Here is a 25,094-nt window from a genome sequence, read left to right on the forward strand (position 1 = left end):
GGTCAGAGGAGCACACCAGACTTGACAGAACACAATTAAGATTCCAAAAACATTAACAGCTTTTCATAACCCTACATTTTGGTTCCTTGGGCATGCATCCTTCTCTGCTATTAGAACTGGAGGCTCCCCGAGGGCAGGCTGAAGTCCTAGTCATCTTTTTACTGCAGCACTTATTGAAGCATCTGGCACTAGGAAGTGTGGGTAATGCCACCATCAAGAAAGGGGCAGCTCCATGCTCCTCCCAGGCTACGGGGACCCCTTTCTCCACAAATGTGCAGTTATTTTACCAACTTGCTTTCTGTGGTTCTCAGTGGCCATGGCAGGTCATCAGGATACCTGCTTTTATCAAACACCTCTTATAGTAGAAGTCACAGAGCCGCAGGGAGCTGAAGGACTGGGAGGCTGGGCGCTCACTCTGTGGCTTTTTACTGAGGTGTTCAACTCTGGCTATACTGGCCACAGTATAGTGGGCAGATTTTGCTTCTTTTGGGCCAGGCCCTGTCCTAGGTGCTGGAGATATGGGAGTGAAAACAGGAAGAAAAAAAAAATTCTAGTTCCCATAGAGCTTGGGCAGAGGTAAAGCAACCAGAAATGAGAAGGGAAGTAATTTTAGGTGATGGTAAGTGCTGTAAAGATTCTAAACTGGGTGCTGGGGCACCAAGTGGCTGGTGGGGTTATGGGGAGGCAGAGGGACTTTCTGTGGATGTGTGTCCCTTGATGTGAGACTTGATTGATAAGAAGTGGCCAGCCACGCAAAGCTCTTGGCAAACAGAAGGGCAAGTGCCAGACTACATGTGGAGGTGGGCATATTCTAGAACAGGAAGATGGCTGCTGAGGCTACAGTGTAGGGACTAGGGAAGAACAAGGAGAGGGCAGAAGACGGAAGGGGAGGGAGGCGGGCCACCAGGGGAGAGCCTGGTAGGCCACGACAGGCAGTTTCAGTTGCACTCTAGAGGCAATGGGAAGCCATGGATCACTCACATGTTCTGAAGACAATAACACTAATAGAAAATACTAATGACCACATGCTAGGCCCAATCCTAAGTGCCTTATCTATATTAATTTCCTTGATTCTTAAAACATCTCTATGGAATAGAAAATGTCAGGATTTGAACCCAGGGAATCATGCTACGTCATGTCACCTCTACTGGCACCCTGGTTGCCCTGGAGAGCACTACTCAGATGGGGGTTAATAGGGACCACGATGTCCTGGTGTTCATCTGGGCAGAAGATGACAAGCTACCATGTACAGCCACTTGGGCTGTTCCTTGTGCCTGGGGATGGGTGTGGCTTGTCCTCACATGGTCACTGTGCAAACTCCATCCGTCTTCAGGACCAGGGTGATTTGTTCCTTCCTAATCCTTGGGAACGAGGTGACCACTTTGGGGATACAGCCTCAGAAGAGACTGTGGTTGCCCTAGGAACAAGGGAGCCTTAGAAGATTGGGACTGCTGTGGTCCTGGCATCCACTCTGTCCCACCCAAGTCACTCCTGGGAGGATGCTGTCAACCCTGGGAGCCAAAGCATCCAGCCCCAAGGGAGCCTTTTCTGGGGCTACTAACCAGTGAAGTTCCCTCCGATGACATAGGGGATGACGCCTCCAGGCCATATCCTCTCAGTTCTTGAAGTTGTGGCTCTTCGAACCCGGGCAGAGAAGGTCTTGGCTGTGGCATCCAAGGTCCCAGGGCTGTGCGGAAGCATGATGTCCTCTTTACCATCTGCAAGACAGTCAGGGCACCATGCACTTTGCCCTCTGATTCCACTTGTGTTACCTCAAGATTGCATGAACCACAAATCCACAGAGGGGCATTAAAACCCGCATGCTAAGGCGGGCATTGCACCTGTCCAGGGCTTGGGCCCTGGGATGGCAGCATTCCAAATGGGAGGAAGAGGAAGTGCAGTAAGTGGACCAGCCTCTGATGGGAGAGGATCAGCTTGTTTGAAACCTTGAAAGGGGCCCCTGTGGGCCACAGAATCAAGCCCCCTGTGTGAGGCCAGATTGGGCTGAATGTTCTCTTCAAAGCCATGAGCATTTGGGGGAGCAAACTGGGTCAATCCTTTGCCTTGACTCAAGACAATCAATGTTGCAAATATTGAAGTAATTTGGCCAGTACAGCAAAGAAAGTGGACCAGAGTGTGAAAAAATAAATTATTTGTAGGATAAACCCTGGAAAAAACCAAGCCTCATAAAATCTCCCAGCTCTCCCCAGTGTCTGGTCACATCTGGACCCATAAGAGAAGAATGTAGGAAACAGAGGTTTGATTTAAGGTTCTGAGTCCAAGCGTTAGACTTCTGGAAATAGCAGAGGTGGACAGGTGGAACAGAATGCTTAAGCCTGGGGCCGCCACATACCTGAATCCACACTTGTGTTATTAATCATTCAGATAATTTATGGGTTTGTGAAAACAAAAGGTCTGCTTGCCTGGAATCCCTCATTGTTCTCACCTGGGGCATTTTTGCTTCAGTTTTCATCTCCACCCCCTAAAATGCAGTTTTGGGGTTTTTTTCCTTTAAATTCTTTTCAATTTTCTTACCTTCATTAATTTTATTTATTTATAATTTCATTCTTTTTATGCATTTTATTCTGATGTCTTCTTTCTAGCTTTTTTTTTCTCTTAAAAAATTGAGATATAATTCACAATCATAAGATTCACCCTTTTAAAGTGTACAATTCAGTGTTTTTAGCATATTCATAAAGTTATGCAATCATCACCACTATCAAGATGTACAATGTTCTCATCACTCCAAAAAGAAACCCTGTATCTGTTCACAGTCACTCCCCATGGCTCTGTTGGCAGTCCTTGGCAGCCAGTAATCTCCCTTGTTTCTATGGATGATGTCTATCATAAATGGAATCATGCTCCAGGTGCCTTTTGTGTCTGGCTCCTTTCAATGGGTATGTTTTTCAGGTTCATCTATGTTGTAACATGAATCAGTTCTTCATTTCATTTTATAGCTAAATAATATTCCACTGTATGGATATACCACAATTGGTTCGTCCATTCTTCAGTTGATGGACATTTGGATTGTTTCCCCTTTTTGGTTATTATAAACAATGCTGTTAAGAGCATTCACGTACACATTTTTTTTGGACTGTTTTCCATTCTGTTGCAAATATGCCTAGGCATGGACTTGCTGGGTCCTATGGCAACTCTATTTAACCTTTTGCAGAACTACCAGACTGTTTTCCACAGCATCTGTACTGTTTCACATCCTTGCAGCAATATACCAGGGTATACAACACTTGGTATTGTCAATCTTTTTTTATTATAATAATCATCCTAAGGGGCGTGATGTGGCATGTCATTGTGGTTTTGATTTGTATTTCCCTAATGATGAATTATGTTGAACATCTCAGATATGCTTACTGGTCCTTTGTATATCTAGTCAAATCCTTGCTCCACCCCTTACTTGTTTTCTTTTTTTTTCCATGTTACAAATAATTCTTCTTTATATTTGTTTGTTTTTGTGGTGCTGGGGCTCCAAGCCAGGGCTTTAAGCATGCTGGGCAAGCTTTCCACCACTGAACTGCATTCCCAGCCCTAATTATTCATAATATGTTATAGATGCCAAATCTTTATCAGATACATGAATTCCAAATATTTTCTCCTGTTCCATAGATTATCTTTGCACTTCTTACCATTTGAAATATAAAAGTTGTAAATTTTGATGAAGTCTCATTTATCTGTGCTTTTCTCTTGTTGCTTATGCCTCTGCTGTTATATCTAAGAAATCACAGCTTAATCCAAAGTCACAAAGATTTATACCTATGTTTTCTTCTAAGAGTTCTACATTTTTAGTTTTTATATGTAGGTCTTTGATCCATTTTTAGTTAATTTTTATATATGGTATGAAGTTGGGGTCCAACTTCATTCTTTTGCAAGTTGTTCTGGTGCTAGTTGTTAAAAAGATTAGTTTTTCCCCATGGAATTATTCTGGCAAACTTGCAAATATTAATTTTAAAAAATCAAAGATTTTCTAGTTCTGTGAGTTGAATGCTTAACCCATAAATTTTCAATCTTTCTTATTTTCTAATATTAACATTTTTAAGGTTTCAATTTCTCTCTTTTTCTTTACCCACATCCCAACTTTTGACATGTACATTTTCAGTGTTAGGTACTGATATAGTTTATAAGTTCCATTTAGACATTTTTCTTTGACCCTTGAATTATTTGGCAGTGTGATGTTTAATGTCTAAACATTTAACTCTGTGTATATGTTATTGATTTCTAACACTGTATTGTATTAAAATATTTTAAGATTTGTGGATCACATATTCTCTGTTGCAAATACTCAACTGTGCCATTATAGTATGAAAGCAGTCAAAGACAATATGTAAATGAATGTGATGGTTGTGTTCCAATCTAACTTTATTTGCAAAAACACATGGCAAGCTGGATTTGGCTTACTGACTGACATTGATGGTTGGCCTATGTGCCAAGATATTAATTCCATGATATTTAGAGTTTTCCTTTGTTGCCTAGTATAAGACTGATTTTAAAAAAAATATTCCATGTGTCTTTAAAATAATGTACATTGTCTTATTGACAGGTGAAGTGTGTTACATATGTTGTCCAAATAGTCTACTTCCAAATACTTTTGGCTCTTTGGTGTATCAGTTTCTGCTGTAGTGTGGATAAGTATGTCCCCCAGGCTCCACCAAAAAGTTCATGTGTTGGAGGCTTCGTCTCCAGGGTGGTAGTGTTAAGAAGTGGTGGGACCTGGAAGACTTGGGGTCTAATGGGAAGTCCTTAGGTCACTGGGGGTGCTGCCATTGGAAGAGATTAAGAGAACTCTCATGGGACCCCCAAGTGCTCAGAAGAACGTTATGTTATAAAATCTGAGCGAGCCTGAGCCCTGAATTTGTAGCTTCCTGCCAGCTCATGTGATCACTCCCCCTCATACATACCCCGGTCAATATTTTTGCTATGAGGTCCTCTCCAGATTTGAGCGCCATGCCCTTCAATCTCCAGAACTCTGATTAAATAAATCTTTCTTCTTTAAAAGCAGCCTGCCTCGGGTATCTCCTTATAGTGATAAAAATGAACTAACAACAGCTACTGAGAAAAATGCTTTAGATAACCTCCAGACCTGAGACTAATTGTTGTTTTCTCCTCTATTCTTAATTTTTGCTCTAGATTGCTTAAAGCCATAGATTGCTTAAAACCACAGTGGTTAGGTAATACAAGTTTAGGATTCTTAAATGTTCCACATGAACTATTTCTTTTATCATTACTGACCCTCTTTATAATGATAATAATAAAGTTCACCTATATGATCATAACAGAGCTTTGCACTGATCAGAATGTCAGGGTTCAACATACTTTTTACTTGTACAGGAAATAGTTTCTTGTAAAATGAAAATTTTATAGAGATAGACTATAGATTCACATGCAGATACAAGATATAAAACAGATATTTTGTGTGTCCTTTACTCAGTTTCCCCCAATGGTAACATTTTATAAACTACAGTCCAATATCACAACTGGGATATGCATATTGACACACCCACTGATTTCATTCAGATTTCCCTAGCATTACTTGTATGTGTGTGTGCGTGTGTGTGTATATAGTTCTACATAATTTTATCACACGCAGAGTTTATGTGTCTACCATATTCATGACACAGAACAGTAACAGTTCCGTCATCATAAAGATTCTTGATATTGCTATTTTAAAATCACATCCACCTCCTTTCCTCCTTCTACCTATCCATCCTGGCAACTACTATTCTGCCCCATTCCTAAAATTCTCTTGAAGAAATATATACATGGAAGCATGCAGTATATAACCTTTGGGGATTGGCTTTTCCCAGTCAGCATAATTCTTTAGAAAGTCATCCAGGATGTGTGTATGAAGTATCTTTTTGTTTCTGAGTAGCTGTGCTTGAGATCCATGTTCCACAGTTTTGTTTAATCATTCAACTGGTGAAAGGTACCTGGATTGTTTCCTGCTATTACAAAAAAAGCTCCTATGAACACTCATGCTTCTCCATTTACCTAGGTCTTCCTTGATTTCTTTTATCAGTATTTTAAAAAAATTTTCATCATACAAATCCTATACATGTTTTGTTAAGTGTCTATCTAAGAATCTCTTTGGAGTGACCATAAAGGACATACTGGGTTTAAAATTTTTGTTTTTGGCAGGTACAGTGGTGTACACCTGTAATCTCAGCAGCTTGGGAGGTTGAGGCAGGAAATCGAGAGTTCAAAGCTAGCCTGGGCAGTTTAGCGAGGCCCTAAGCAACTCAGGGGGACACTGTCTCTAAATAAAACATAAAAAGGACTGTGGATATGGTTCAGTTACTAAGCGACCCTGAGTTCAATTATTTTTGTTTTTGCATGTTTGTTGTTAAAACACAAAAATATAAGCAATTTTTGCATGGTGGTCTTGTATTCTACAATCTTGCTGAGTTCACTTACGGGTTCTAGGAGTTTTTTTGTTTTGTTTTCTTGTAGAGTCCTTGGGTTCTTCTACAACACAACATGTCATTTACAAATACGGACAACATTTTATTTCTTCCTTTCTAATTTGTATGCCTTTTATTGGTTTTTCTTGCTTCACTGCAGTGTCTAGAACTTCCAGAACTCTGTTGAATAAGGGTATCAGAGCAGGCATCCTTGCCTTGTTCTGGATCTTGTAAGGAAAGCATTCAGTCTTTTACCATTAAGTGTGACACAAACTCTAGGTCCTTCGATAGAGTTTTTGTATCAAGTTAAGATAAATCCTCTCTATTCTTAACTTGCTGACTTTTAATCCTGAATAAGTGTTAGGTTTTGTTAAATGTTTTTTTCATATCAAATTAGTTGGTGATCACAAGATTGTTCTTTTTTAGCTTGTTGATATAGTGGGCTACATATAAAAATATTGATTTTCAAATGTTAAAACAGCCTTGCATTTCTAGAATGAATCTTACTTGGTTATGGCATATAATTCTTTTTATACATTACTGGATTTGATTTGCTAATAATTTATTTAGAATTTCTGCATATAAGCTCAGCTAAGTTTTAGGTGGGCCTCTTATAAACAATAAACATCCAGATTGTTTTTCTTGCTATTCCACATAAGATTCTTTCAACACATGAATTTCATTATTTGTTTTATAAGCAATATGCCTGGACATATTGCTTTACTTTCATTTTGTGCTTTTTTTTTTTTCTTTTATCCCTTTCTCCATTTTTATTTCTTTTCTGATTTCTATTGGATTTATAAATTTTTCTATACTTCCTTTTTATTTCTGTTATTCCCTTTGTTTTTTAGCATTGCCTTTGATTTTTAACATTCATGTTTGACTTAACAAAGTATAAAGAATTAGTGAACAAGAAGATGGATCAGCCAGGCATGGTGGTGCACACCTGTAATTCCAGTGGCTCAGGAGGCTGAGGCAGGAGGATTGAGAGTTCAAAGTCAGCCTCAGCAAAAGTGAGGCACTAAGCAACTCAGTGAGACCCTATCTCTAAATAAAACACAAAGAGGGCTAGGGATGTGGCTCAGAGTGCCCCTGAGTTCAATCCTGGTACCTGCCCCCGACCAAAAACAAAAGATGGATCAGAAGAACCCAGAGCTTCCAGTTTCATTTTAAGAAATAAAAGTCTCCTGAAAACACAGAAAAACTTCAATTTCTTATGTTACTTGTTACCTGCTCTCAAACTCCAAAATTACTCTCTATTATTAAGGGCTGGTTTGTGTGTCTGCAACACAGATTTATGACTACCTTCAAATCCATCCATTCCTTTGCTCACTGCTACTTCCTGCATCCCATTTCTCCTACCTGGAAATGCCTCTTTTAATATTCTGTCATGGTGATAATAAATTCTTGTCAGTCTTCATCTGTAAATATCTTTTATCCTCACTCTTCGTAAACAGAGTTTAAGTGGGAATATACAGAATTCTAAGTTGACAAGTATTTTTTTCCTCATCAGTTCAAAGAGTGTATTCCAATGACTTGTGGCCATCATCATTGCTAATGAGAACACTCTTTTTCGTTGAATGTTCATTCCATTTCCCATTATGTCTTATCTTTTATCGGTTTCCTTCTATTGCTCTTTGTCTTTGGCAAATTATAGAATCACTATAATTGTGTATATATAGATTTATCTTACTTCTCTATTTGGGATTCAGTACTCTTTTTGAAATTTCACATCTTCCTTCAATTCTGGAAAATTCTAATTCATCATGAGTTTTATTTGGCCTTTTCCCCAGTCTCTGTGCCTCACTTTCTAGAATTCTTATTGATTACACATTGGAGGCTGCCATTTTAACCTCCACATCTCTATGCCTTTTTTTTTTTCCACATTTTACATCTCTGTCTATCAGTGCTGAATCCAGTATTACTTTCACAGATCTATTTTTACCTTTTCTTTCTTTAGTTGTGTTCAACGTACTATTTATCTTGTTCCAGTTTTAAAGAATACAGTCATCATTTATTGAAGACTTATGTTGGTGCTTTTTCAAATATGCCTTCTTTTTTTTCATACCGTCTTGTTTTTTCCCTCCAATCTAATTTCTAGTTCTTCTTCTGGCTCATTATTCATTTTAGTTAGATTTATTTTAATTCCTTCAGGTTGTCTTATCTTTGAATATTTTGAGATCCCAGTTCTTCGATTTGTTGTGTCTGTTGATTCTTGTGTTTCTAAAGTTTTAAAGTTCACCTTTTAAATATATTTTTTGTTTTAGTTGTAGGTGAACACAATACCTTTATTTTATTTTTATGTGGTGCTGAGGATCGAACCCAGGGCCTCACACATGCTAGGCAAGCACTCTACCACTGAGCCACAACCCCAGCCCTAAAGTTCATTTTTAAGCAAAGGTGTTCCTTTCTTCCAAGAGTACCAGGTGCCCTGGATCATGGCTGTGACCCCATTTTGCATTTTTTCAGAGCTCTTGGAATTCCATGGATCCCAGATCAATATTTATGTTGATTTCTCACTTTGGGGTTTCCTACACAGGAAGTATAATTTGAGAACTCATACCTGCATGTGGAACAGGTTTGGGTAAACTAAGTCTCTTGCAGAAGATATTTTTGTCTCCAATTAGAGCCTGAGAAAGATAGCAAGATTTGTTTCCACTCCTCTGAGTCCTTTGAGAGCATTTATTTGATGTGCATCTCAGTCTCTGCTTCCTGCCTCACCTGGGATCACAGCCACATCTTCTGGACCTCTACAGACATTACATTGGCCATTAAAACAGCAGCCCATGGCTCTTCACATCCTAGTCCAGTTTTGGTGTCCTCTGCATGGTTTCACGACCATCTGAAGCTTAGTTCTATGAGGTTAACTTTCCCATTATCTTCTCATCGTGGTCATTTACTGATTTTTCCCCTTAAACTTCACTTCATATTTTTGATTTGGGGTGGTGGAAATGTTTGTTTGTTCCACGCCCCCTCAACATTTCTATGCTGGTATAAGAGGTACCCACTAGTTTAATTGGTCATATTGCCCAACTCAGAAAGTTGATATGTAATATATTTTTAAACCTGAAATTAATTGTTGTACTGCTAGAATTTCTAGAACAGAAGTCATACACTTGCAGTCTTGGGATCAACCCAACCCACAGATGTGTTTTGTTTGGCCTGGACACTGCTGGCCCACACTATGTTTTTTTAAAAATCTCACTTTGGAAGCCAACTTTTTAAAATCAAGGGATTTCATATAACAATCCAGATTTTCTAGTTTTACTTTAAAAATGGAAAGATCTGGCAACAGTGACCCCATCTTCCATCCTGGTACAACCCACTGGAGTACAGGAGCACCTGTCCTAGTAGTCAGAGGAGGGGGACATGTTCTCCCATTTGTCAGAAACCCCCTCCTGTTTCATGTTGTCCCATTCAGTCCACGTCCCCCACTTACATGAACTTCCTGGCCCTATGCATATTTGAGTTTGCTATCGCAGCCCTAGAATCCACTGCATTAAAGTTTCAAATGTGGATTGTTCCAATAGAAAGGAAGCTCCATGAGAGCATGAACCGCGACTGGCTTTTCACCCTCAATGCTCCAGACCCTGCACAGTGCCTGGCTGGTGTTAAGCTTTCAGGGTATTTGAATTTTGAATGAATGAAAGAATGGATGAGCCATTCTAAAAATAAACAGCTCAACAGTCCAAACAATTCTGTGGCGGAAACCTCTCCAAAATGTTGGCAAGGCTGAAGCCCTTAATGTTTACATCCTGAGAATCATCATGTCTTAAGTAATCACAGGCAGCGATGTAGCAAGTGGAAGTTTGTTATTCATTTCCCATATGGTTTTCAACAAGTCTCTTAATTTTCTTCTTCTGCCAATTCCTCTTTGGGCAAAAATATTCCTCCATTCAAGGCAATAACACCAAGACATCCCAATGCCGCTCGGACAAGCTGTGCTACACACACATGTGATCTAGTAATGTAAGGGCTGATTTTATGTGGCCGAGTCAGCATGGGAAAATCTTAAGTGCACCTGGAAAGAGGCTAGGGTGTAATTTCCAGAGATGGGTTATTGAATGACAGCTTCCCCTTCGGTCCAGTGAGAAATTTAATTTGCTGAGGACTCAACACAGGAAGCATTTGCCGATTAAAAATATGTCTAAACAGATGTTCTGCTTAGCCTGGAAGGAGGATCTTAATGCAACTGTCATTATTGGATTTTCTTGGATTACTACTATCTGGAATTGGAGTCCAAATAGAAGGATGTAATTATTTATTATGGCCAAGAGTCCTGCATTTGAAGAGGAGCTCAGGGGTGTCTGAAAGGATTTAACACGCTGGGGGTGGAGTAGGGAGGGGGATAAAGCCCATTTAAATTCTCTGGCTCTGGGAGGGGCCCTTTCCTCTCTGACAGTGCAAAGCGGCCATCGCTGTTCAGTGTTCCATTTCCGGCTAAAGGCACAGCCGTGTCATAAACAGAACCAGGCCTGGTCCAGCATTCTCAAGCAAGCAGTTGTGATCTTCAGATTAGGCAGAGGGTCACTCCTACACCAGAAGTATACACCAGACTGTCCAGCCACCTGCAAAATTCTCACCCCATGAGTGGTGGGAGAATCCATACCTTGTCTGCCCCAATTCTGAAAGACTAAAGAGAAGCCCCTTAGTAAGAGGGGAGATAGTAGATTATCCTACACAACAGTTCTCAAACCTGGCTCCACAGCTAGAATCAGTTAGAAGCTTTTAAAAATGCCGGTGTCATCCTCTGCCCAGGGATTGCGACTCAGCAGTCCTAGTGTGAAGTTCAAGGCATCTGCAGTTTTTAAATCTCCCCACTGTTGACCAAGCTCAGTGAAATCTGGGAACCACTGATAGGGCTCAATGGTTAAGATGGAGGCATTTGGGGCTAAGGGAACTTAAGCTCAAGATAAGTGCTGCCATTTGCTACCTGTGTGGCTTGAATAAACCCCTTCCCCCTTCTGAGCCTGGCTTCCTGTGAGCATTGAGTCAGGCAAAGGATGTCAAACACCTGCAGTGAGGAGGGGCTTAGTTGACTTACAGTGATTACTATGAAGGCCTGGGTTGGGGACAGGGTAAAATGTGAGCCTGAAGCTAGTTGGGCTTGGTGATGACACCCAAACACACTGCCACAGGTGACATGCATGGATTCCAGCATCGAGGGGCATTTTGCACCCAAGTTTGTGGGTCCCTTGTTCCCTGGTGCAACCAGATTCCATTATTCTTTGTTGTGGCACAAAGGCCTTAGGGCCCATGACTGAAGGCGAAAGCTCCATTCTCTTTTTTTTTTTTTTTTTTTTTTTTGGGTGCTGGGGATCGAATCCAGGGCCTTGTGCTTACAAGGCAAGCACTCTACTGACTAAGCTATCTCCCCAGCCCCCTCCATTCTCTTTTATGAATATGATTCTAGAAATTCAGTTCTGTCCAGTCACAGCTCCCTCCATGGAGTAGTGACAGACTCCATTTCATTCATCTCATTCTTAGCCACCAAAAGCTCAGCTCCCATCTCCTGGCTCTGCCAGGGGGTGCTGGGAGAGCCCAGCAATGCACCCTCCCCAAAGCTGCAGGCACAAATCCCCACCGTCAGGGCTGAAGGGAGCCACATAATGCCAGGAAATAAACTTGCTGCTGAAACCAGCAGCCGGGACGCTTCCCCCAGAGCCTTTCTCCTGCTTGGGCGGTCTCTTATTCTCAGGGAGCGGAAGAGGGGTAGGTTGCAATTAAAGAGGAATCTGAGATTGGCACAACTTATCTTTCATTCAAGCAAAAACAAGAGGCACAGCAGTCTGGCGCCCAACGTTGTCCTGAAGGGACGGGATGGCAAGGATCAGCCCATCCTTACCTCACCTTCCAAGTCTCCTTCCTCCTCTGGTTTGCCCTGGGTGTCTAGAGACCTGCTTGTTTGCCCCTGTAAGGCAGAGTAGAGGGATTGGCCTATCGTTGACATCACTAACCTCTCTGAACAAACCAGGATTGTCTGAAAAGCTGCAGACTATGGGTATAGCCAGTTTCAGAGGTATATGTGTATGGGGGGAGTGTGTTCTTCACCTTCCTTACAAAGCCCAGGATCTTTTATTGCAGTGCGGGTCCCGTGTGCAACCCAACTAGGGGCAGAATTTCAATGGGCTGCAGCAGCCTTGTTCCTTCCTGTCCTCCGCAATTGTGTTTCTGTGCAGCTGTTGAACAGCTGTGGAATCCCAGTCCAGAGGTAAATGAAGCACTCTCAATGTTGGATAATATAATTCTTGGAAGTGGAGGTAGGGAGGAAGAAGGGGAAGAGCTACATTCATTGGGCACTTTTTAAGTTCCAGACACCTGGTCATGCACATCACATAAATATTATTTCTAATTCTCACCGAGTCTCATATAAGGAGTTGAATAACTTAATCAAAGCCATGGCTATTAAATGGGTATTTTTCACTGCTGTGACTAAATGATCTGACCAGCACAATTATGGAGGAGGAAGGGTTTATTTGAGGGCTCACAGTTTCAGAGGTCTTAATCCATAGAAGGCCAGTTCCATTCCTCAGGGCTTGAGGTGAGGTTGAACATCATGGCTGGAGAGGGAAGCAGCTCACATCGTGGTGATCAGGAAGCAGAGAAAGCCTCCGCTCTCCAGATACAAAATATATGCCCCAAAGCCACGCCCCAATTCCAATCTCTTCCAGCCGCATCCTTCCACTTCGATTAGTCCCATCAGGGATTAATTCAATGATTGGGTTAGGACTCTTACAACCCAATCATTTCTCCTCTGAACCTTCCTGCATTGCCTCACATGTGAGCTTTTGGGAGACACCTCACATCCAATGATGGGTGAGCTGGGATTCAAACCCAAGTGTGTCTGACTACCCCAGCTGGGTCATTTTACACCTGCAAAAACTTTACCAGTTTATACTTACCGTATAAAAAACTCTGATACTATCTATTGTTGGTGAGCAGATAAGATGCAATGATGGTCTCCAGATATGACCCCCACAAGTCCCCCCCTTATCCTGTGAGCTCAAGCTGATTCTCACATGCTGTGGAATCCATTTTGAACACGGCAGAAGCAGAGTGTTTGGAGTTCTGAATTCCAGGCCTTGAATGATCTGGCATCTCCTGCTTCCTCCCTCTGGGAAGCCAGTTGCTATGCTGTAGAACTTTCTCAGACTAGACCGAATGGGGAGAGGGTCCACGTGGAGGCACACTGGAGCACCAGGGGTGAATAAAGCTTTTCTGGACTTTCCAGCCCCATTCAGTTGCCAAATGAGTAACATCAAATTAGTGACCCCAGCCAATGTCAGTCAAGAACTGCCCCACTGAGCTCAATCAGCCCACAAAGTGATGAAAGGTAACAAGTCACTGTTTGAAGTCAGCATGTTTAAGGGTACTTTTGCCCAACAGTAAACCACACAAAGAAGAAAGAGAAAATGAGCAAAGAATACAAAGAGGCAAGTCCCAGAAATGCACACCCAAATTACTAGCAAACACAGGAAAAGATGCTCAAAGCCATCAGCAGTCAGAAAAACACAAATTAAGTAATAATAAGCTATTCTTCACTGGTTAAAAACACTGACAACACCTAGTGCTAGTGAGAATCTGGGGAAAGGGGCACACTTGTAAGTTGCTAGAGAAAGGTGAATTGTCACAACTGTAGACATGCAATCTAGCAACATCTCTTAAAAACATACTAAATGTAAAAGGCTATCTGTCAGAAATGTCTCCTGCAGGCATTGCTCATAAAGACAAGAACCAGAAGTGAAGTGAATGCTAATTAAGAAAGTACCGATTGAATAAATTATGATCCATCCCTTCCAGGAATATTTTGCAACTATTCAAAAGGATAAATTTAAGTTAAAACAAGTACCTTCTAGGGGTTTTCCATGAGGTAATTGATGAGAAAAGCATGATGCATTTAAAAATATGTATCAAGTTTAAAATGACAAAGCCTCTATCTGGGTATATGTTTATGTCTGCTTATATACGTATAGTTCTGCGTAAGTGTATATGTCAACATAGGTGCATGGTGCACACAAAGTCATTAGCGGACGTCATCCCAGAGAGAGGAGAGGGGTGGTAGGGGCCAAAGAACAGAAGGAGGTACCAAATGAAAGGGAAAAGAACAAAAGGCAACACTAAGAAATAGTGTATGATGACATTTTCGCATTTATGCATTGTGGGAAATGTGCATGAAATTATATATACACATGTATATGTACGAAAGTTAACATTAAAGCAAAAGCATAAAGTAAATCAAATACTCATTTCTCTCTCATCCCTCCAAAGGCATCCTTGAAACAAAGGATTCTGGTATTTAAAAATTATTCCTTTGTTCTGCAGTTAGCTTTATGTAGAAGAAATGCCATTGCTGACCGTAAGCCAAGTCCTAAAGGCCACAGCCAGAGGAGAGTCCTGCAGGCTCTCTCCTTTGTCCCCACTCTGAACAGGAAAGGCTTCTCTGGAAATGAGATGCCTCCAGTGATCTCTAGGCCAGAGCTCTCAGGACTAGTAGGCCACACTCATGTCTGAGCCTTGTGTGTGGACAGGCCATGGGGGTACTTCCAGGCTGACAGGTGGCCCCTGTCCACAAACAACCTGCTACCTCACCCATTCCCTCCCTCAGCAGCCTAGGGGTCTCTGGTCTATGCTGCCCCTCCATCCCCACCCCACTGTGCCTCTTGCTGGCCTCCCAGGCCCACTCATTCCTTGAGTTGCCAGATTCCCTCACCTTGTCATCTCTCCTCGCAGGCCTTCAGGGGCTTCAACTTTGCAAGCTGAGTGCCAGAGAGAAAAGTCAGGCCAAGCACACAGACTTCAACTGATGACTATGCAGACCTAGCACCAAATGCTGCCATTCCAACCCTTTCTCTGGCAAGCCAGCCCCTCTCCACCAAAGGAAAGTGTACCTCAAGTCCACGGACTGCAGGGCTTAGTGTCTGTGAATGCATTCAATGCCACTAAATGGTGCACTTTAAAATGGTCAAAATGATAAATTTGTAGTTATGTTTTTTTGCCATTAAAAAATATAAAAGGTACCCAAAGACCTGGTGAGGGCCTCACATACATTACCCTTTCTAGCTTCCTGGCTGCTGGCATTCAAGGCAGTAGCGTTTGTCCAGCTCTCAGATGGCTGCTCTTCAAGTCCACCTATAAGAACAGGGAAAAGAAAGAGGAGGACACATCAGCCTTCTCTGCACCAGTTTCAGGGATGAAGGACCACAACTGGTCACCAGTAGTGATTTGTTCCACCAAGGTTTATTGAGCACCTACTATGTGATGGGCACTGTTCTAGATACTACAGCAAAAAGATAACCAATTTTTTTTATAAACATGCATATCGTTCACAAATTAGAATATTACTCTCCTTGATCAACTCAAAAGTACTCGGAGTCAAATTTAGAAAGAGGCAAGTCCAAAGTCCACTTTCTGACCCCTACTCCATAAGGAAGCCCCAAATCATGTACAACAAGAGAAGTTATACTCCATTTATGTATGATGTGTCAAAATGCATTCTCCTGTCACATATAACTAATTAGAACAAAAAGAAAGAAAGAAAGAAAGAAAGGAAGAAAGAAAGAAAGAAAGAAAGAAAGAAAGAAAGAAAGAAAGAAAGAAAGAAAGAAAGAAAGAAAATAAAAGAAGAGAAAAGAGAAAGCAAGTCAGCACAAAAACAGAACAGAAGCTGTCTTGTCTGGGGTCCACCCAGAAGGAATGCAGTTGCTGTTGTCCTGGTGTTCTGGGTGTTCTCTATGAATTCTGGTTTCCCCTGGGGAAGAGTCACCTTGAAGAAACTGCTGTTTCCTATAAAAATTAGATTGTGCAGATCCTGTATCCACCAAGGACAGTGAAGCTGGTGTGTGTTTGCTAATGGCCACCATCCCTACACCAAGTTAACACTGATCTCCACCAGGATGATGTCAATCACCAAGTGTTTCCTAGTCCTACTATGTGTCAGGTACAGTTCCAAGCACTGTGGGTCCAGCTGTGAACAACATAGACAGGGTTCCTGTCCTCGAGATGTATCCATTCTAAAGAGGAAACTGGACAATAAACAGTAGATGAGAAAACAAATGAAGAAGATAATTGCAGTTTCAGAAAATGCCCTGAAGATCCAATTCAGTGTGTGCAGAGGGGAACTGGAGGAGTCATTTGTAAGGTGGTTGAGAAAGCCCTTCTGGAGAGGTGACACAGGGATTGAAATCTGAGACAAGCAGGATCCGGCCACGTGGGGATCTGTGCCAGAGCATCCTCAGGAGAAGGAAGGATGTAGAAAGAACCTGGATCCAGAGTGGGCTTGCCATGTGGAGATGGGTAAGGCCCAAGGAGGAGGCAGGGCCCTGCCAGATGTGCTGTGATCTTTGATTTTAGTCTCTTCGTCACCACCCTGTGGAAGAATTGAAAGAGTGTGTGTGTGTGTTTTAAGATTGCTCTGGGTATTGGTAGGCAGAAGTGGAAAGCAGCTGATCAGTTAGGAGCTTTGCCTGGTCCAGAGGCCTGGACAGCACACTGCAGTAGAGGTGCTGGGTCCCTGCTCATCAGAAATCTAGCTGGGGACAGAGCCAACAGCAGGGGCTAGAGGACTGGATGAGAGGGATCCCCAATGACTGGTAGGTAGGGCAGCAGACTTTTACCCAGAAGAGACAATTGCACACATGAAGTCACATGGAAGCTCCCAAAGGATCAAAGGATAATCTATTTATAAGAAAATATAATATTTATATATATATAGAGATGTATATATATAAAGTATATATATTTTTTAATTTGTTTAGGAACTTGTAGCTTATAAAGCATTTCCCCTGCATTCCCCTTTGATCCCCATTAGAACACTCTGTGGTAGGTAGAATGTAACCCCCATTTTACAGAGGAAAATACACCCTAGGGTGATTAACTCAGAGTCACCCAGCCAATAAGGGGAGCTGAGGGGTCAGGACATAAGTCTGCTGGTCAGAAACCCCTTGATCTTCCCTGTGCCACAGCTGATCAGTGTCCAGCGCTGCTCAAACAGCAACTCACCCCAGCATACAATCTAATCCCTGGGCCACCGAAGCCCACCATGCAGCCCCTCACACCAGCTCCTACAGCCTCCTGACCAGCAGGCTTCTTTCCCTCCCTCCCATGACTCTGACCTTGCAGGGGCTGCAGCTGCGGGGCCTCCTGTAGAGAAAGGTCCCAGTAACGCCAGGCGGGGACAGGAGGCTCCGTGCTGCATCCTGCTCGTTCCGCTGCCTTTCTGGCCAACTCGGAATCCACTCACACACTCCCTGCAGCTGCCGGGGCCTCCGCTGCCAGCTCCCGGCCCTCGGGGGATTCTTCCAGTTGCGATATCATTTCCTCTCAGGCTAAAGGTCAGGGGAAATCCTGATGGTCTGAAATGGTTCACCAGCCCAGGAATGTGCCATCTGCGGAGGAAAGGCGAGCTGTCGCGGAGCTCCGGGGCCAGCCTGCCTCCACTCTCTGAGCAACTGTGGATAAGAACTTGGGCTGCAGCATCTTTCATCTGTCAAATGGGCTGTTGCGAGGATCAAATGAGGTAATAGGTTTGTTTAGGCATTCGTTCATTCAACAAATATTTATCCAGCACCTGCTACGTGCCAGACGCTGTTTCTGCTGCTCAGGATACGACACTGAAGAAACTCTACCCTGACCTCATGGAAATTATATTCTAATGCAGGGAAGGGAAGAAAACAATAAACGAATAGACAGCGAAATATTTAAGACAGCTGTTGATAAGTGCTGTGAAGAAAGTAAGTGAGGGTGAGGGGAACAGGGAATGCTAAGGACGAGGGTTTTCCATTTCAGGTAAGGTAGAAAAGCAGAGTCTGGAAAGAGCAGGGGCAAGTCTGTGGCTTTCTGGGGAAGAGGGGACAGCAGGTGCAAAGGCTGGGGCAGGAGGGTGCCTGGCACTAGGGAGGTGGGTATGACTGGAATGGAAAGAGCTAGCAAGAGAGTGGAAGGCCATGAGGTCTGTGGGCAGTGGTGGTCTGCCCGGGCAGCTCATGTGAGGCCTTGCTGGTCATTTTTAGGACTTTGACTTTTGAGTGATCTAGATAGGAGCCAGGGAATGAGGAAAGAGCTTTGTAACTACACCAGCTTCGTATGTGAGAGGGGATACTAAAGGTGGACAGGGCTGGGAGCGGTGGTGCATGCTTATAATCCCAGTGGCTCAGGAGGCTGAGGCGAGAGGACCACAAGTTTGAGGCCAGTCTAGAAAACTTAGTGAGACCCTGTCTCAAAATAAAAATTAGAAAAGGGCCATGGATGTAGCTTAGTAATAGAACTCCCCTGGGTTCCATCGCCAGCACTAAAAGAAAAAGAAAAAGAAAAAAAAGGTGAAAAGCAGCAAAGGAACATGGGAGCTGAGATTTGAAATAAGAATCCATATTGCAGTGCAAGCCCAGTACTGATGGTCAGCAATTTAGACTTACTTGGTTCCTACAAAAAGGAAGAGAGAGAGCGGGAGCACACTAGCTGTGTGTGGACACAGTCCTGGCTGCAGGGGAGTCACAGGCTGTGATGGAGGAGTCAAGGCTGGGACAGACTGCTAGCTCTGCAGCAGGCAGGGGAAGGGAGGAAGATCCTTATTTACTTGGCTCTCTGGTGCTTGGAGTTAGAGCAGGTGCAGAAACTCTGAAGGTGGGGAAAACCAGGTGCCCTAAGTAAACGAGCACTGAGTGTACTAACTGCTAGTCATGGTGCTGACCAAGTCCTAAGAACAGTGCTAAGTACTTCCCTTGCCTGGAGTTTTCCAATTTTAGCCTCATAAAGACCCATTAACACATGGGCCATGAACCATGCCCATGTTACAGATGAGCGCCTTTGTGTGTGACTTGCCTGTCCTGAAGGTGCAGAGATGTACTGGTAATGGCTAGAAGTGGGTGCTGTCTCACCTCACACCTGTGCTCCTTCCCCAGGAATGAGGACAAGCACAGGGAGGCACCTGGTAGGGGCCATTTGTTCCCAAAGGCCATAAGGATTTTTGTCCAGTGGGTCAAAGACATGGTTGGGGTCATGGTAGTTAAGAACATAAATCCCTCCTCTGTCCTTATCCTCAAGAGACGCAAGCTCCATCTTTTTTCTCAGAAGGACAGCAAACCTCAAATTTCCAGTGTGCTCCAGTGGGATCTATTTGGAGTCCATGTTCTTCTTCTGCCACTTCCCACTCCCGCTTCAAGCTTAGCAACACAAAGCACATGGTGACTGAATTTCTACTTTCCTCTTCCTATTCAGCTTTCTTAGCTACTACAACCTCCACCTGCCCAAATCTTACTGGTCCTTCAAGTCTCCATTCAGGCACCACTTCTGGGAAGCTGCCAGGTCCTCCTCTCGGACCAGAAGCCCTTGTCCTCTGCACTTCCATAGCTCCCTGGCTCATTCACGTCCCTCACCATAAGGTACTGGGATCTCCTTTGCAGAATCCCTGTGCGCTAGTTTTTAGCTTCTAGCACTTTGAAGGAAGAGACTTAACTTCTGGCCAACCAAGAATACCACACCAGGCCTGGCACATAGCAGGTACTCAGTAACAAACGATGGAGGGGAGAATAAGAAAACAAATGAGCTAGTATTTAAGAGAAGAACTATAATTCCTAGCTCAGTTTTACCACTGGAAAAATTTGTCCTTATCTGCTTTTATGGAGAGAGAGGGAGGCAGCTATTCCTGGAACATGGACTCCCAACCTTGGCTGCAATTTTGAATGATCTGGGAAAAAAAATTCTGAAAAAAGTACTGTGGTCTGGGCCCCAATCCCAGAGGCTCTTATTTAACTGGTTGGGACAAGGTCTGGACACAGGAACTTTGAAAATCTTCCTGGGTGATCCTGAGGTGCAGTCAAGGTGGAGACTGGCCACTCAGAATCCTGTCAGAGGAGACGTCATCTCATTTCCGTAGAGCTGACCTCCCTTGTCCAAAGCTCCCCGGGAATGGAAGATGTGGAGTTGGGGGCAGACCCGTCAAACTCTAGGAAAAGCCATTTCTCACCTCTAAATGGATGAAATGTGCTCCTCTGTTTTCTGTAAAAGCTAATGTGTAAGACAGGTGAGACTCAGCCGCGACTACAGATATAGGCACCACAGAACAAGGAAGAGAGGTAACAGCCTGACGCAGACAAAGACTGGTAGGTAGCAAAGAAGGAAGTGTCCTGGGTATGGAGATAAATTTTCCCTGGAGTATGATTGCAAGATTAAAAAAAAAAATGTGAAACAGATATCTCCCCATATTTGGTCTTTGCTTAATTACCTCTTCAGTGAGAGGATATGCAAAGACCTTGTAGATTTCATTAGTCACAGGGGTTTATTCAAACGTCTCCTTTGCATAAGAAACCCAGGCTTACAGCTGGTCTCTGGGAAAGAATGCCTTCCAGGCCTTGAAAAGAGAGCTCGGGCCTGTTTGGGCTCTCACTGAAACACAGCAGAGGTCAGCGGCCCGTGATGCATGGGGCCCGGCTGAAATGTTTCTATCCAGCATTTGCAATTCAATCCCACAGTTTCCTTTATGGAACAATTCACTAAATTCAGAGTTGTTCTTTTTTCTAATTCACCATATAATTCACCTCCCAAGTTCAATTAAGAAGCAATCTGTTAGCAACTTTGGGAGCAAGCTGCTTTTCTTTGGGAAAGCCCAATTTTCTTCCGCTCCCAACAAAAAGTGCCTTTAATTATATGCATCATACGATACATTGATGTACACACAACACCCCTCCACCATAATTAATGAAATATTAACGATATACATCCAAAGACAGAGAGCCTAGACAGGTAGGCTTTTCCAAAGCCCTTGTGCCATAGATCAATATTGCCCATTTGAACAATAGTGGCTATGAATATTCATTAATATGGAAATTAATAAAGAAACATATTAATTATTCCTTTTGTTCCTCATTCTTAAGGCGTGACATGACTCGATCCTTGGTTCTCTTAAACACAAGATTACTTGCCTTTTTTTAACTGCTGATCATTTGAAGGCACATCACATATGTTGTGTATTTAATCCTCAAGCCAATCTGTGGGTATTATTCCCATTTTACATGCAGGGTAACTGAGGCTTAGAGTACTCACAGTCTTTGAGTACAGAAGTTGAGATGGATCAGTCTGGATCAGTCTGGTACTCAAACCCTTCATCTATATCATATGTCAAAGCCACCCTGCTGGGGAAGACTCAGTTCTTGTGTTTACTGATTTTAATAGCTGTATTTACACCTTTGACCCATCACAGGTAAATCTAGCATAACATTGCTTTGCTTTGCTCTAAGAAAACAAAAAATAATCTTCAGCACAAGATCCTAAAAACAATTTTGTTTCTAGTCCATTCTTTTCAAAAAACTCTTGGGTAAGCACCTGCTCTGGGTTCCTGCAGACAGTGCCTAGGGGCCTGCTTCTAAGGGAGGGGCTAAAGATTGGCAATAAACAATGACATCATTTCGTGGAGTGATGAAGCACTTTGAAGAAACTTAAAAGTTTTATGAAAGAGTGATGGGGAATGAAGCCCAGGAAAGGTCTCTATGGGAAGGTGACATCTGAGCTAAGTAACAAGAAGTGGACATTTGAGGAGAGTGTTAGCAAAAAACAAACCAAAACTTCAAGGGGAAAAAAAACTTCCTGAGAAAGGAAAATGCAGAGTCCAGTGTGGATGGAGCTGGGGTGTAATGCCAGCATATGGGAACTGACACCTGAGAGGGTCACCTGAGTGAGCCTTCCCTTCACAACCTTGTCTTAATTTGCTGGGCCCTTTGGTCACACATATTATGTACAGCAATCCTGAGAGTAAGTAATATTATTCCTCTTTCACAGAACAGTAACCTGAGGTTCATGAATAAGTGAATAAGTTGGCCAAGGTCACCCCACTAGTCAGTGGTTGGATTTGCACTGCCAAGAGAGTCCATCTGACTCAAGAATCCATGCCTGTGACCCTGCCCTCTACTTCAGATGTGCACAGGTGTGGCCTCAGTCACATTCTGGGGGCGAGACTGGGGATGAAGCATCTGCATGCCTCTGTCTGAAAACTACCTACAAGACATAACTGCTCAACTGAGGTTTTACTTATTCACTAGGAAAAAAAAAAAAACAAAGGCAGATCTCCTTTAAAAGTTGATTTAGGAACAAACAAGGCGATCACTATGGTAATTAATGTGTAATCTTAAGCAATTCAATGCCAAGTCACTCTTATATCCATGCCAAATTTCAAATGCTACAGAAGGAAAAGGGAACATGAGTTAAAAGATCATTGCCAGATTTTGTTAATGAAATGACTTAATATTGGCAAGTGTATAATAAAATGGGAATTCTTATACACTTCTGATGAAGAAGTGCCACAAATTGGTAATATTTTATGAAGTAATTGTGAAAGATGTGTCAAAATTTTTAAACAAGGCAGTAATATGATTTCTAGGTATCTGTACTATAAATTAATTGGTAATGAAGACAAGGCAGTTCATCTCAATGCTTTTTTTAATATAATAAAAAAGACTATAACAACCTTACCCCCAAAGGGCATAAATTATATAATGGAACACTGTCACCTTTTAAACAGTTTTAGAAGTTTACTAAATGAAAAAATGTTCATATGTAAGTAAAAGAAAAAAAGTTAGGCAATAGTACACAGTAGGATTCCTATAGAAGCCTGTATAATTCTAATTTCATAGAAGTTACATAAAAAAAAAAAAAAAACCTGGAGAAACATACTGGATGGAAATACCCATTGTCATCATCTCTGGTTGGCAATTGTCCAGTGAAGTTCATTTCCTTATATACATTTTGCAATTTCCAATTTTTGTTCAACACATTATTAAAAGGATTTTCTTAAAGGAAAAACTAGATAACAGTATACACTTCGCCCAAGAATGTGTGCTCTGCAGTTTATAGTGTACACACACATGTGGGTGTCCACAAGCATGCACACACATAAACAGATGCCAGGGAAACCATTTTCTGACAGGTTAAAAAAAACAAAAACAAAAACAGATGTGTTCATGCAGATGAAAAAGTTGTAATCTAATCTTTTTTTCTGCTCTGATCACAGAAGGAAACAGAGTCCACACCTTGGCAAGGTGAAGAGAGGAAAGCTCATTGATGAGAACAAGGAATGCCTCTCAGCACCTTCTCTCAACCAGTGTTGGTGACCTTTTCCAAGATCCAACCTTGCCTTTTCCAGTCAAGTTCATGGGCAAATACCTACATCCTGGCACTGACTGATGAGGCCTAGAACTTGCTCCTGCCCTAGGCAGAGACTCTTGGGCGACCTATTAATCTTGCAAATTTGAGCCCTCCTTTTCTAGGAGTCTCTAGCCAGCTGTCCATTTGTTTGACACTGGACCCTCTGTTCATCCTGAATGCTCGTATCTGCATTCCTCCTGTTCCCCGATTGCTGGATGAGTTACCACCAGACCTTCTGCTAGGCATGCTCTGGGATACCTATTGCTCACCTGCCTTCAAACCTCCAGTTCTCTCCTGACCCCTGAACTTCAGGTATCCTTGTCTCCTTGGTCCATATTGTTTGTACTTAGCCTGACTTTGGCTTCTTGGTTGTGTCCATTATTTACTGCTGCATAAAAACTAAACCAACTCATAAGGTTGTTACTAAGATTAAGAAAGGAATAATACGCACAGAGCAGATAGTACTGTCTGGCTTTCATCAGCAGTCACTGAATTAGTTACTATTACTATTAATTATTATTATTGACTCCCAAACTCTTCTGAAGTCTGAAGGAACAGAATGGAATAAAGCAAGAAGGCATAGAGACAAGACATGTTATTATACTTCAAGCATCACAAATCAAGGAAAAAGTTCAGATTCTCCTTAAAGCAGACTTAATGAAACCAAGTTCAGGCTGAGAATCCACTGATGGTCACTGACAATCAGTGGAAGGAAGGGGTCCCACCATAACCAGGCATAAAATTTCTTTAAATCTTTCTCCATATGGTGCTGCTTACCCATAACAATTGAAATATTAAGTAAAAGTACAAAAAATTCACTGATTAATTAAGAAAAGGCTCATGTGACCAATTTATATGTGGTCATCCTATTATCCCTGGGAAAGTAGAGCTGATTGACCAAGATTCCCTGTGTAATTGTTCCCAAATTGCAGGCTGGCATTGTGAAGAGTCTAATTAATGATTATTGGATACTTTGCATATGCCAAATACTGCCTTACCTGTATTTTCTCATTTACTTCTTAACACAGTTCTTACAAGGTAAGGACTTTGGCTAGATTTAGTTGCAAATGAGAGAACTGAGGCTTAGAAAACTTTAAAACAGGCAAAGGGGCAAACCCAGATGCAATACCAGACCCATCCCTTTCCACAGATGTCTTTGCAAGGGCTAGAGATTCAGCCTTAATTATCTAATAGAAAAGGTCAGGAAAATCCCAGGTTCTTGCTCTGTGGCATCTAGAAGACAAAGGATCGTGTTCACTGGGAGACCTTTCTGAGTGTACCTCTCAGGGATGGTTCTAAGGCTTCAGGAAGCCTTGTGTATATTCTGAGGTATAAAGTTCCCAGGAGACAGGAGCAGCGCCTCCAGGAAGAAGAGGAGAAGAGAGAACAGTGCAGCAGGAATACGACAGAGGAGGAGTGGGAGTCTGAGTCCCCAGGGACACTGCCTCTAGCAAGCCCTCCCTGTCCTCACTGTCCCCTCCCCCAGATCCACTCCCCCACCACCAGGGGGCTACCCTAGACACAGGTGCCAATAGTCAATAGTTTTCAGTCCCC

The 25,094-nt window shown here is 42.5% G+C and overlaps 1 protein-coding gene across 1 annotated transcript in view; it reads right to left on the minus strand.

The window, feature by feature from the left end:
- Tll2 (tolloid like 2) overlaps window positions 1–25,094 on the minus strand; it is a 120,661-nt gene that overhangs the window by 47,998 nt on the left and 47,569 nt on the right. Inside the window, exons 3-4 of the mRNA XM_047553499.1 lie at window positions 15,462–15,539; window positions 1,563–1,718 (exon numbers count right to left, since the gene is read on the minus strand). Coding sequence (XP_047409455.1) covers window positions 1,563–1,718; window positions 15,462–15,539 — 234 coding nt within the window. The remainder of the gene's footprint in view (window positions 1–1,562; window positions 1,719–15,461; window positions 15,540–25,094) is intronic.

Source organism: Sciurus carolinensis, chromosome 5, assembly GCF_902686445.1.
Source record: "Sciurus carolinensis chromosome 5, mSciCar1.2, whole genome shotgun sequence".
NCBI lineage: Eukaryota > Metazoa > Chordata > Mammalia > Rodentia > Sciuridae > Sciurus > Sciurus carolinensis.